This window comes from Trachypithecus francoisi, unplaced genomic scaffold (assembly GCF_009764315.1).
Source record: "Trachypithecus francoisi isolate TF-2019V2 unplaced genomic scaffold, Tfra_2.0 Lachesis_group20, whole genome shotgun sequence".
Lineage (NCBI taxonomy): Eukaryota > Metazoa > Chordata > Mammalia > Primates > Cercopithecidae > Trachypithecus > Trachypithecus francoisi.
This window is the reverse complement of record NW_022681466.1, coordinates 67184353-67198981: the sequence shown is the minus strand read 5'-3', so window position 1 is coordinate 67198981 and position 14629 is coordinate 67184353. Positions and strand designations below refer to the sequence as shown.

The 14629-nt window shown below is 44.3% G+C and overlaps 2 protein-coding genes across 2 annotated transcripts; both read right to left on the bottom strand.

The window, feature by feature from the left end:
* Window positions 1-2926: 2926 nt before the first annotated feature.
* LOC117068034 (zinc finger protein 594-like) lies at window positions 2927-5502 on the bottom strand. Its single transcript, XM_033185292.1, has 2 exons — window positions 4965-5502; window positions 2927-4821 (listed from the first exon to the last, which is right to left on the bottom strand). The coding sequence occupies exons 1-2, from the start codon at window positions 5500-5502 to the stop codon at window positions 3299-3301; spliced, it is 2061 nt and encodes a 686-aa protein (XP_033041183.1). The 3' UTR covers window positions 2927-3298.
* A 304-nt stretch (window positions 5503-5806) lies between these two features.
* On the bottom strand, window positions 5807-9267 carry ZNF594 (zinc finger protein 594). Its single transcript, XM_033184923.1, is given in 2 exon segments — window positions 5807-5839; window positions 5842-9267. Coding segments are annotated over 2 exon segments (2418 nt in total). The 5' UTR covers window positions 8227-9267.
* Window positions 9268-14629: the final 5362 nt, after the last annotated feature.

Sequence of the window (14629 nt, the reverse complement as noted above, 5' to 3'; positions counted from 1 at the left end):
GAAGAATGAGGTTGTGTAGAACACTTGAAGGATGATGAAGGTGGAGAATTTTATAGAGTGGTCACAATGGCTCTCAGTGGAGAGGGGAGCTAGAGAGGGGATAGAAAGGGCAGGTCATCTTCTCCCCAAAGTCTGGCTATCTCTTCCCGAAAGTCTGGCCATCTCTCTCGTCTGCTGACTGAGTCTGGGGTCTTTGTAGGCACAGAATGAGGGTGGGGCGGCCATAGATAGTTTTGGAAAAGGCAACATTCAATTGGTAAGAAGACATTATTCAGAAAGAACCAACTAGGAGGGAGCAAGCAAACAGGAATGGAAGTTCTTACTTTGGGCTGTGGGTTTCAGGCTTTTCGGCTCAAAGGTGGGGTTTCACTGGGGGCCTGCCACATCTGCTTAGAAATTCTCAACTTCCTGTCCTGCCTCTATCACTATCAAATATTTGTATGAAGAAACCTCTCCTAAGCCACATTCCCATCACCCCTCTTCCTCAAAGAGATGATCACACTCTGACTTTCTCAGCTTTGGTCCTCTTGGACTTTGGTTCTTTAGCTGTTTAAAATCTTATGAAGGCAAACTTTGGTCATTTAGGCTCTTTTCTCAAAGTTCGAAAGTAGACTGCTCCTTAACAGGTAGGTTTTATTTTGCAGAATTCAGGTTTACAAACTGGACACTACTACATTAGCTTCTGCTACCTATAAAAGCTTTGAATAGGTGGGCTTTTATTTCACTCATTATCTGATTATCTGAAGATTAACTCTTTTTTTTTTTTTTTTTTTTTTTGAGACGGAGTCTCGCTCTGTCGCCCAGGCTGGAGTGCAGTGGCCGGATCTCAGCTCACTGCAAGCTCCACCTCCCGGGTTCACGCCATTCTCCTGCCTCAGCCTCCCGAGTAGCTGGGACTACAGGCGCCCACCACCACGCCCGGCTAGTTTTTTTTTTGTATTTTTTAGTAGAGACGGGGTTTCACTGTGTTAGCCAGGATGGTCTCGATCTCCTGACCTCGTGATCCGCCCGTCTCGGCCTCCCAAAGTGCTGGGATTACAGGCTTGAGCCACCGCGCCCGGCCAAGATTAACTCTTTGTACTCCTTCAGTCCCCACTGGACTGTTAATTCTTTGAACAATGACTGTCTTTCTTTAGCCCCATCTAATTATGGACCCTGGCACATACTAAACAGTCACTAAGTAATTCTTTTTTTTTTTTTTTTTGAGACGGAGTCTCGCTCTGTCGCCCAGGCTGGAGTGCAGTGGCTGGATCTCAGCTCACTGCACGCTCCACCTCCCGGGTTCACGCCATTCTCCTGCCTCAGCCTCCCGAGTAGCTGGGACTACAGGCGCCCGCCACCTCGCCTGGCTAGTTTTTTGTATTTTTTAGTAGAGACGGGGTTTCACTGTGTTAGCCAGGATGGTCTCGATCTCCTGACCTCGTGATCCGCCCGTCTCGGCCTCCCAAAGTGCTGGGATTACAGGCTTGAGCCACCGCACCCAGCTTGTAATTCTTAAATAACTTTTATTTCAGCATTCACAGTTGAAAACATTCCATACTGTAACAAAAATTTCAGTCTTTCAAAAGTCCAATACCCTTAGTTTGATTCAAGTTCCATCAAAGATGAATTGGTTAGTTTTTAATCTGCAGTTTACAAGTAATAGTTAATATTTCAAAAAGCCTAACATAGGTGATATGTTTGCCCACAAAAGGGATAAAAAAGCTAATGAAAATGTTTAATTATTTGCTTTGGGCTGGAATTTTAGTACCTAGGTCTGCCTACATGATGCCAGTCAGAAGCATGATTTGTATTCTACATGCCTTTATGTAGCAAAATATAATTATTTAATAAATGCAGTTTGGTAAACATAATCTTTTAAAACATAGGACATAGGGGAGTAAAAAGAAGGCCTTGGTGATTAAAAAGTTGGAAACTACTGCATTAAATTACCTTCACATCCCTTTAAGTATCCTGTTTATCCTTATAAACATTAGCTCTCACTGTACAGCATCGTAAAGACAAGTAAAAGAGTTAGACTTTTTTTTTTTTTTTTTGAGATGAAGTTTCACTCTTGTTGCCCAGGCTGGAGTGCAGTGGCGCGATCTTAGCTCACTGCAACCTCTAACTCCCAGATTCAAGTGATTCTCCTGCCTTAGCCTCCGAAGTAGCTGGGACTACAGGCATGCCCCACCATGCCCAGCTAATTTTTGTATTTTTAGTAGAGACAGGGTTTTACTATGTTGGCCAGGCATAGTAACTCCTCGTGATCAACTCCTGACCTCGTGATCGACCCACCTTGGCCTCCCAAAGTGCTGGAATTACAGGTACAAGCCACCACACCTGGCCTACACTCCTTACTTTCACAGGGTTTTTTTCCCACATTTAAACTTGTCACTCGACTAGGAAGTCAAGATTGAAATGGCTCTTTCCATGAATAATTTAGTTTCGGGGTTGTTGCCAAAGCGATTTATAATGATTTTAATAATGATAGACATCCCCTGAAACATTGGTGCAGTGGTTCATGCGTATAATCCCAACCCTTTGGGAGGCTGAGGAGGGAGGACTGCTTGTTCCCAGGAGTTCAAGACCAGCCTGGGCAACATAGTGAGACCTCTTCTCTTTGTATTTTAAAAAATAAATAATTTAAAAAATTGTGACCGGGCGCGGTGGCTCAAGCCTGTAATCCCAGCACTTTGGGAGGCCGAGACGGGCTGATCACGAGGTCAGGAGATCGAGACCATCCTGGCTAACACGGTGAAGCCCCGTCTCTACTAAAAAATACAAAAAAATTAGCCAGGCATGGTGGCGGGCACCTGTAGTCCCAGCTGCTCGGGAGGCTGAGGCAGGAGAATGGCGTGAACCTGGGAGACGGAACTTGCAGTGAGCCGAGATCGCTCCACTGCACTCCAGCCTGGGTGACAGAGCGAGATTCCGTCTCAAAAAAAAAAAAAAAAAAAAAATTGTATCGTTGGGACCATATTCTAGTGTCAATTCTGAGACAGAAAAAAAAGGTGATTACGTCCAAGAGCTTTTAGCTTTTCCACTTGATTATACTTACATCTCTGACAAATCCAGCAGGAATTTTCTATGCTTTCCCACCTTCACATGGTCTTCCTAATAAAACCCATCTGTAGTGCAATAAGATGTGGTCTCCATCAGGCTTTTTGTAGTTTTACTGCATTCATTTGGTTTCTGCTATCTATTAGAATAGGTCCTGTTTGTAGACTCTCTTACAGTCCTCAAATTCCTTTCCAATGTGAAGTTTCTGGTGTTTAAGAAAAGCTGTCCCCCCCCGAAGGCCTTACCACAGTTGCTGCTATTCAAAGGGTTTCTCTCTGGTATGAATTCTTTGATGACTGATAAGGTGTGAGTTCTGACTGAAGGCCTTCCCACATTCAGGGCATTCATAGGGTTTCTCTCCCGTATGAACACGATGGTGTCTAATAAGATCTGAGCTTCCCCTAAAAGATTTCCCACATTTGTTGCATACATAAGGTTTTTCTCCACTGTGAATTCTATGATGTCTCACAAGGTCTGAGCTCTGATTGAAAGTTTTCCCACATTCTTTACATTCATATGGTTTCTCTCCTGTATGAGTTACCTGATGTCTAATGAAGTCTGATCTGCCCTGGAAATTCCTACCACACTGATTACACCAATAAGCTTTCTCTTCCTGGTGAGTTCTCTGCTCTCTCCTAAGCTCCTCATCTTTGCTAAAGGTTTTCTCACATTCTTCAAGTTTCTCTCCAGCATGCAGTCTCTGATGTTTGAGGAAAGTCGTGCGCCACATGAAGAGTTTCCCACATTCCTTACATTCATAGGGCTTCTCACCACTATGAATTCTCTGATGTTGAATAAGGAAGGAATGCCGCCTGAAGGCTTTCCCACATTCAGTGCACTGATAGGGCTTCTCTCCAGTATGGATTTTCTGGTGTGTAACAAGGTGTGATCTCTGGCTAAAGACTTTCCCACATTCACTACATTCATAGGGTTTCTCTCCAGTATGAACACGATGGTGTTTAATAAGATCTGAGCTGCTCCTAAAAGATTTCCCACATTTGTTGCATACGTAAGGTTTTTCTCCACTATGAATTCTATGATGTCTCAGAAGGTCTGAGCTCTGATTGAAAGTTTTCCCACATTTACATTCATACAGTTTCTCTCTTGTATGAGTTACCTGATGTCTGATGAGGTCTGAGCTGCCCTGGAAGGTCCTACCACACTGATTACACAAATTAACTTTCTTTTCCTGGTCAATTCTCTGCTCTTCCCTAAGCTCCTCATCCTTGTTGAAGGTTTTCTCACATTCTTCAAATTTGTCTCCAGCATGCAGTCTCTGATGTTTGAGGAAACCTGTGCACCACATGAAGAGTTTCCCACACTCCTTACATTCATAGGGTTTCTCACCACTATGAATTCTCCAATGTTGAATAAGGAGGGAACGCCGCCTGAAAGCTTTCCCACATTCATTGCACTGATAGGGCTTCTCTCCAGTATGGATTTTCTGGTGTGTAACAAGGTGTGACCGCTGGCTGAAGGCTTTCCCACATTCACTACATTCATAGGGTTTCTCTCCAGTATGAATACAATGGTGTTTAATAAGATCTGAGCTACCCCTAAAAGATTTCCCACATTTGGTGCATATGTAAGGTTTTTCTCCACTGTGAATTCTATGATGTCTCAGAAGGTCTGAGCTCTGATTGAAAGTTTTCCCACATTCTTTACATTCATACAGTTTCTCTCCTGTATGAGTTACCTGATGTCTGATGAGGTCTGAGCTGCCCTGGAAAGCCCTACCACACTGATTACACAATAAGCTTTCTCTTCCTGGTGAATTCTCTGCTCTTGCGTAAGCTCCTCATCCTTGCTGAAGGTTTTCTCACATTCAAGTTTCTCTCCAGCATGCAATCTCTGATGTTTGAGGAAAGCTGTGTGCCAAATGAAGAGTTTCCCACATTCCTTACATTCATAGGGTTTGTCACCACTGTGAATTCTCTGATGTTGAATAAGGAGGGAATGCCGTCTGAAGGCTTTCCCACATTCATTGCACTGATAGGGCTTCTCTCCAGTATGGATTTTCTGGTGTGTAACAAGATGTGACCGCTGGCTGAAGGCTTTCCCACATTCACTACATTCATAGGGTTTCTCTCCAGTATGAATACGATGGTGTCTAATAAGATCTGAGCTACCCCTAAAAGATTTCCCACATTTGGTGCATATATAAGGTTTTTCTCCACTGTGAATTCTATGATGTCTCAGAAGGTCTGAGCTCTGATTGAAAGTTTTCCCACATTCTTTACATTCATACAGTTTCTCTCTTGTATGAGTTACCTGATGTCTGATGAGGTCTGAGCTGCCCTGGAAAGCCCTACCACACTGATTACACCAATAAGCTTTCTCTTCCTGGTGAATTCTCTGCTCTTGCGTAAGCTCCTCATCCTTGCTGAAGGTTTTCTCACATTCTTCAAATTTGTCTCCAGCATGCAGTCTCTGATGTTTGAGGAAACCTGTGCACCACATGAAGAGTTTCCCACACTCCTTACATTCATAGGGTTTCTCACCACTATGAATTCTCCAATGTTGAATAAGGAGGGAACGCCGCCTGAAAGCTTTCCCACATTCATTGCACTGATAGGGCTTCTCTCCAGTATGGATTTTCTGGTGTGTAACAAGGTGTGACCGCTGGCTGAAGGCTTTCCCACATTCACTACATTCATAGGGTTTCTCTCCAGTATGAATACAATGGTGTTTAATAAGATCTGAGCTACCCCTAAAAGATTTCCCACATTTGGTGCATATGTAAGGTTTTTCTCCACTGTGAATTCTATGATGTCTCAGAAGGTCTGAGCTCTGATTGAAAGTTTTCCCACATTCTTTACATTCATACAGTTTCTCTCCTGTATGAGTTACCTGATGTCTGATGAGGTCTGAGCTGCCCTGGAAAGCCCTACCACACTGATTACACCAATAAGCTTTCTCTTCCTGGTGAATTCTCTGCTCTTGCGTAAGCTCCTCATCCTTGCTGAAGGTTTTCTCACATTCAAGTTTCTCTCCAGCATGCAATCTCTGATGTTTGAGGAAAGCTGTGTGCCAAATGAAGAGTTTCCCACATTCCTTACATTCATAGGGTTTGTCACCACTGTGAATTCTCTGATGTTGAATAAGGAGGGAATGCCGTCTGAAGGCTTTCCCACATTCATTGCACTGATAGGGCTTCTCTCCAGTATGGATTTTCTGGTGTGTAACAAGATGTGACCGCTGGCTGAAGGCTTTCCCACATTCACTACATTCATAGGGTTTCTCTCCAGTATGAATACGATGGTGTCTAATAAGATCTGAGCTACCCCTAAAAGATTTCCCACATTTGGTGCATATATAAGGTTTTTCTCCACTGTGAATTCTATGATGTCTCAGAAGGTCTGAGCTCTGATTGAAAGTTTTCCCACATTCTTTACATTCATACAGTTTCTCTCTTGTATGAGTTACCTGATGTCTGATGAGGTCTGAGCTGCCCTGGAAAGCCCTACCACACTGATTACACCAATAAGCTTTCTCTTCCTGGTGAATTCTCTGCTCTTGCGTAAGCTCCTCATCCTTGCTGAAGGTTTTCTCACATTCAAGTTTCTCTCCAGCATGCAATCTCTGATGTTTGAGGAAAGCTGTGCGCCAAATGAAGAGTTTCCCACATTCCTTACATTCATAGGGTTTGTCACCACTGTGAATTCTCCGATGTTGAATAAGGAGGGAATGCCGTCTTAAGGCTTTCCCACATTCATTGCACTGATAGGGCTTCTCTCCAGTATGGATTTTCTGGTGTGTAACAAGGTGTGACCGCTGGCTGAAGGCTTTCCCACATTCACTACATTCATAGGGTTTCTCTCCAGTATGAATACGATGGTGTCTAATAAGATCTGAGCTACCCCTAAAAGATTTCCCACATTTGCCACATACACAAGGTTTTTCTCCACTGTGAATTCTATGATGTCTCACAAGGTCTGAGCTCTGATTAAAAGTTTTCCCACATTCTTTACATTCATACAGTTTCTCTCCTGTATGAGTTACCTGATGTCTGATGAGGTCTGAGCTGCCCTGGAAATTCCTACTACACTGATTACACCAATAAGCTTTCTCTTCCTGGTGAATTCTCTGCTCTTCCGTAAGCTCCTCATCCTTGCTGAAGGTTTTCTCACATTCTTCAAGTTTGTCTCCAGCATGCAGTCTCTGATGTTTGAGGAAAGCTGTGCGCCCACTGACGGTCTTCCCACGTTTGTGACATTCATAGGGTTTCTCTCCACTGTGGAGTCTCTGGTGTTCAGTAAGGCGAGAATGCTGCCTGAAGGCTTTTTCACATTCATTACACTTGAGGGGTTTCTCTCCAGTGTGAATTCTCTGATGTGTGACAAGGTGTGAACTCTGACTGAACATCTGTCCACAGTCATAACATTCATAGGGATCCTCTCCAGTGTGAATTCTGTGATGTATAGTAAGATCTGTCCTTTGGCTGAAGGCCTTCCCACATTTATTGCATAAATATGGCTTCCCCACACTGTGGATTCTCTGGTGTAGGACAAGATTTGAGCTTCCCTTAAAAGCCTTCCCACACTCTTTGCACTCATAGGGATTCCCACCACTGTGAATTTGATTATGTCTCACCAGATTAGGGCTCTGATTGAAGTCTATTCCACGTTCATGACATATATAAGGTTTCTTTCCTGTATTAGTTCTCTGATGTATAAGATTTGAACTTTGATTAGAGTCTTTTCCACATTCATTACACACATATGGTTTATTTCCTGTATGAATTCTCTGATGTCTGATCAGGTTTGAACTCCTGTTGAAGGTTTTTCCACATTCCTTACATTCACAGGTCTTATTTATATTATGAATTTTCTGATGTTCAGTTAATCCTGACTTACGTTTGAAGTTTTGGCCACTAACCTCATATGTATGGGAGCTTTCTCCTGCAGAAAGTATTTTTTCTCCTTCATTACATCCATGGCCAATCTCGCCCACAATGGCTTTCTTGGGGATAATACGCATTTCCCTGATACTTCTCTTTTGGGAAGGGACATGTCTCACTGCATCCTTTAAAGGGCTTACCCAGTGCTTCAACAATCTGTCCTCAGAATTACTGGTTTCAACTAACTCACATTCCTGGGTGATCTGTCTTTGGAGTTTTTTGGATGCAGCCCTTGCTGACTTCTTTTCTTCAGAAATTTCCATCTTTGATTTTCATTCCTTCATCTTAATCCTGTTTTCAGAATCTGAAATGATAAGTAGATCATTCTATGATTCCTGAAATACAAATATCACCTCTTCACTATGCTGGGCAGTCTAAGAGGGAGGAACAAAGAACTCAGACCTTTCCCTGCCAAAGCTGAGAATGTGGACTTCATGAGAGACACTGTCGCTATCACAGGAACCTGTGCTACCACATACCCTGTTGGTAAAGAAACCTGCCAGGGTGCAGGCTGGAGCTGGGCTCTGGGAGTGGCCTAAAGGGTGGTGAATTAATTCACTGGGGGAGGAGGGCAATCTGGAGTTGGTCCACAGGAACTGGCCTGTTGGATGGGGGAGGAACTTGCTAGATGGTGTGGCTGGGCCTGAACTGGTTCACAGGAAGCAGCCCACTAGGGTAGGTGCCACCAGGCCTTCCACAAGTTGATCTGCTAGCAGCCACATCAGTAAATAATTAAAATAAACAAATAAAAATAGAACAGCACACTAGTACCAGGAAAATAAGTTAGTTTCTCTTCCTATGGCCATGCATTGGCCCTCCAGCATCCTCTGTTGACAAAGTCTAAATCTTGTACCAACTGGAAAAGGAAAAATGTTTACAGAATCCAGCTTTGTAACACAAGCAAACAAAGATGGAGGATTTGGAGTTGAGAGGTAATAAATTAATAACCAGCATACTGCTCATTCCTCCCAATATACCATGATAGTTACGCAAATCTGTACTATGCCTCAGAATAAAAATAATTGGCTGTCATTTCAATAGAAATCAATTCTCTTTTTCTCAGACTTCACATTTTTCTTTCTGATATTCAGATGAAATTGCCTCCTTTTGTATGGCAATTTTATTTCTTCTGAAATTACAAGATAGATGAGCTTATTGCTTTTGAGTGTCCATGTTATCAAATCCCTGACCTTCCCCAGTGGATTAGTTCATTTTCATGTGGCTGAGAAAGGCATACCTAAGACTGGAGAGAAAAAGAGGTTTAATTGGACTTACAGTTCCACACGGCTGGAAAGACCTCAGATTCGTGGGAGGTGAAAGGCACATCTTACATGGCGGTGGCAAGAGAAATTGAGGAAGATGCAAAAGCAGAAACTGATGATGAAACCATCAGATCTCATGAGACTTATTCACTACCATAAGAATAGGGGGGAATCTGCCCCCATGATTCAAATTCTGTCTCCCCATATCCCTCCCACAAAATGTGGGATTCATGGGAGTACAATTCAAGATGAGATTTGAGTGGGGACACAGAGCTAAACCACATCATTCTGCCCCTGGCCCCTCCAAATCTTATGTCCTCACATTTCAAAATCAATCATGCCTTCCCAACACTCCCCCTAAGTCTTAACTCATTTCAGCATTAACCCAAAAATCCACAGTTCAAAGTCTCATCAGAAACAAGGCAAATCCCTTCTGCCTATGAGCCTGTAAAGTCAGAAGCAAGCTAGTTACTTCCTAGATACAATTGGTACAGGTATTGTTAGGTAAATACAGCTGTTCCAAATGGGAGAAATTGGCCAAAACAAAGGGGTTACAGGGCGCATGCAAGTTGAAATCCAGCAAGGCATTCAAATTTTAAACCTCCAAAATGATCTCATTTGACTTCAGGTCTCACATCCAGGTCATGCTGATGCAAGAGGTGGGTTTCCATGGTCTTGGGCACCTCCACTTCTGTGGCTTTGTAGGGCACAGCCTCACTCCTGGCTGCTTTCACGGGCTGGTGTTGAATGTCTGCGGCTTTTCCAGGCGTATGGTGCAAACTGTAGGTGGATCTACCATTCTGGGGTCTGGAGGTCATTGGCCCTCTTCTCACAGCTCCACTAGAAGGTGCCCAAGCAGGGACTCTATATGGCGGCTCCCACCCCATATTTCCCTTCTGCAGTGCCCTAGCAGAGGTTCTCCATGACATCCCTGCCCCTGCAGCAAACTTCTGGCTGCGCATCCAAGCGTTTCCATACATCTTCTGAAATCCAGGTGGAAGTTCCCAAACCTCAGTTCTTGACTTCTGTGTACCTAAAGAGTCAACACCATGAGGCCGGGCGCGGTGGCTCAAGCCTGTAATCCCAGCACTTTGGGAGGCCGAGACGGGCGGATCACGAGGTCAGGAGATCGAGACCATCCTGGCTAACACTGTGAAACCCCGTCTCTACTAAAAAATACAAAAAACTAGCCGGGCGAGGTGGCGGGCGCCTGTAGTCCCAGCTACTCGGGAGGCTGAGGCAGGAGAATGGCGTAAACCCAGGAGGCGGAGCTTGCAGTGAGCCGAGATCGCGCCACTGCACTCCAGCCTGGGCAACAGAGTGAGACATCGTCTCTTAAAAAAAAAAAAAAAAAAAAAGAAGTAGACATAAGAGACTCCATTTTGTTCTGTATTTGAGATGCTGTTAATCTGTAACCCTACCCCAACCCTGTCCTTGCAAGAGACATGTGCTGTGGTGACTCAAGGTTTAGCGGATTTTGGGCTGTGCAGGATGTGCCTTGTTAAACAAGTACCTGAAGGCAGTATGCTTGTGAAAAGTCATCACCATTCTCTTAATCTCAAGTACCCAGGGACACATACACTGCGGAAGGTCGCAGGGACCTCTGCCTAGGAAACCCAGGTACTGTCCAAGGTTTCTCCCCATGTGATAGTCTGAAATATGGCCTCGTGGGAAGGGAAAGACCTAATGGTCCCCTGGCCTGACACCCATGAAGGGTCTGTGACTGAGGAGGATTAGTGTAAGAGGAAAGAAGGCCTCTGGGCAGTTGAGATAGAGAAAGGCATCTGTCTCCTGCCTGTCCCTGGGCAATGGAACCTCATGTAAAACCCGATTGTATGTTCTATTTACTGATAGGAGAAAACTGCCTTAGGGCTGAAGGTGGGACTTGCTAGTCGCAATGCTGCTCTTTATGCACTCAAAAGGTTTATGGAGATGTTTGCACATGCATATCAAGGCACAGCACTTTTCCTTAAACTTATTCATGTCACAGAGATCTTTATTCATATGTCTTTCTGCTGACCTTCTCCCTACTATGATCCTTTTGTCCTGCCACTTCCCCTTTCTGAGATGGTAAAGATAATGATTGATAAATAATGAGGGAACTCAGAGACCAGTGCCGGTGCAGGTCTTCTGTATGCTGAGCCCTGGTCCCCTGGGCCCACTTTTTCTTTCTCTATACTTTGTCTCTGTGTCTCATTTCTTTTCTCAAGTCTCTTGTTCCACCTAACAAGAAATGCCCACAGGTGTAGAGGGGCAGGCCACCCCTTCAACAACTCTCTATGAAGTTCCAAACTTTCCCACATTTTCCTGTCTTCTTCTGAGGCCCCCCATACTGTTCCAGCCTTTGCCTGTTATGCAGCTCCAAAATTGCTTCCATATTTGGGTGTCTTTTCAGCATCACCTCTGGTACCAATTTACTATATTAGTCTGTTTTCACGCTGCTGATGAAGACATACCCAAGACTGGGAAAGAGGTTTAATTGAACTTATAGTTCTACATGGCTTGAGAGGCCTCACAATTATGGAAGGAGGCAAAAGGCACTTCTTACATGGTGGTGGCAAGAGAAAATGAGGAAGATGCAAAAACAGAAACCAATGATAAAACCATCAGGTCTCATGAGACTTGTTCACTACCACGAAAACAGTATAGGGGAAACCATCCCCATAATTCATATTATCTCCCACAACATGTGGGAATTATGGAAGTACAATTCAAGATGAGATTTGGGTGGAGACACAGAGCCAAACCATATCAGTCAGTCACAAAAACACATTTCTGAGCTCCTTGGGAGCATGGTCCTGCTGATAGGGACTCTAGTCATTAATCTTCTTGCAGTGAATGAGCAGCAACATGGCACAGTGATTAAGAGCATGGACTGAAGGGCAAACTGCCTGAGTTTGAAACCTGGCTCCACCACTTAATGATGGTAAGACCTCAGGCAAATCACAGAGCTCTCAGTGCCCTAGCTTCCTCGTCTATAAAATGGACATAATAATAGTATTTACCTCATAGACTTGTTATGAGAATCAAACATAAAAATATACATAAAACATTTAGAACAGTGTTTTGCATATAGAAAGCACTATGTGTCAGCTGCTGTTATTACTATTATTATTGTTTACCCTTTAAATATTAAGTAATATGTCCCTAGAACAAAAAAAGGCTGGATTTCCTTCTTTTTTTTTTTTTTAGAGATATGGTCTCACCATGTTGCCCAGGCTGGTCTCACATTCCTGGGGTCAGGCAACCCTCCTGCCTTGGGCTCCTACTAAAATGCTGAGATTGCAGGTGTGAGTCACTGCACCTGGCCTTGGATTTCATTTAAATACCATACCCTCTCCTGCAACTGAAAGACAGTGGGCTTACTGCTTTTGGGTGTCCCTATTATCAAATCCCTAACCTTTATTATTGGAAAGAATTGGCTTTGTCATAATTTCCCTTAAAGAGCATAGTGGTTGTTTTCTTTTGGTTTGAGAGATATATATATATATTTCAAAATTCAGAAGTAGATTACTATTTAAAAGATGGTAGATTAAAGGCTGTCCAATTTTTTTTTTTTTTAACAAAAAACTTGTGATCTGAAGGGCTTTTATTGTGTCATACTGAACTCTTGAATGCCAAAAGCTGAAGGAAGGTGTGCCTCTAGATTTGATGAGGTGTTTGTGGCAGCAAATCTGTATGAAGGCTTTGAAGTGCCTGGGCTCAATTTCCTCTGCTTGTTCCCATAGTACTTTTTAATAAAGAGCCTGCTTCATTCATTATTGAGTAGTAATTGTTAAGATAAATTTGTAGGATGTATGCTTAAAATAAAAAAATATGTATTTTCAAGGAAGAATAAAGGAAAGAAAGGCAGATGAGTAACAGATTAGAAACATACATCCATGAGGCCGGGTGCGGTGGCTCACGCCTGTAATCCCAGCACTTTGGGAGGCCAAGGCGGGTGGATCACGAGGTCAGGAGATCGAGACCATCCTGGCTAACACGGTGAAACCCCGTCTCTACTAAAAACACAAAAAACTAGCCGGGCGAGGTGGCGGGGCCTGTAGTCCCAGCTGCTCGGGAGGCTGAGGCAGGAGAATGGCGTAAACCCGGGAGGCGGAGCTTGCAGTGAGCTGAGATCGCGCCACTGCACTCCAGCCTGGGCGGCAGAGCCAGACTCTGTCTCAAAAAAAAAAAAGAACAGAAACATCCATCCATGAGGAATACAAGGAAATTAATAGTAAACATTCAGCAGAGAGTTCTCCATTATCTCAAAGAAATTTTAGACAAAATAACTCTTTAAATAAAAGCCTAAAGAAGAGATATAAGGGTTTAAAACAGATTACACATTTAAAAATATGACATTTTTGGCCGGGCGCGGTGGCTCAAGCCTGGAATCCCAGCACTTTGGGAGGCCGAGACGGGCGGATCACGAGGTCAGGAGATCGAGACCATCCTGGCTAACACGGTGAAACCCCGTCTCTACTAAAAATACAAAAAAAAAAAAACTAGCCAGGCGAGGTGGCGGGCGCCTGTAGTCCCAGCTACTCGGGAGGCGGAGGCAGGAGAATGGCGGGAACCCGGGAGGCGGAGCTTGCAGTGAGCTGAGATCCGGCCACTGCACTCCAGCCCGGGCGAGAGAGCGAGACTCCGTCTCAAAAAAAAAAAAAAAAAAATTGACATTTTTAATTAAAAAAAAACATCGAGTCATGTAGCCAAAAAACAAAAAAGAAACAAAGAAAGAAAAAGGAAAAAATAATAGCAGTAGGGCTGCCCAGGCTGTTCTTGAACTCCTGGCTTCAAGCGATCCTCCCACCTTGGCCTCCCAAAGTGCTGGGATTATAGGTGTGAGCCACTGTGCCAGGCCTTTTTTTTTTTTTTTTTTGAGACGGAGTCTCGCTCTGTCGCCCAGGCTGGATTGCAGTGGCCAGATCTGAGCTCAGTGCAAGCTCCACCTCCCGGGTTTACGCCATTCTCCTGCCTCAGCCTCCTGAGTAGCTGGGACTACAGGCGCCCGCCACCTCGCCCGGCTATTTTTTTTTTTTTATATTTTTTAGTAGAGACGGGGTTTCACTGTGTTAGCCAGCATGGTCTCGATCTCCTGACCTCGTGATCCGCCCGTCTTGGCCTCCCAAAGTGCTGGGATTACAGGCTTGAGCCACCGCGCCCAGCCTGGCCATTTTTTTTTTTTACTTTTTTTTTTGGGGGGGATAGGGTCTCACTCTGTCACCCAGGCTGGAGTGCAGTGCAGTGGTGCAATCATGGTTCACTGCAGTCTTGACCTCTCAGGCGGAGATGATTCTCCCACCTCAGCCTCCCAAGTAGCTGGGATTACAGGCATGCTGCAGCACACATGCCAAATTTTTTGAAGAGATGGGGCTTCCCATGTTGCCCGGGGTGTTCTGGAACTCCTGGCCTCAAGGAATCCTCCTGCCTCGGCCTCCCA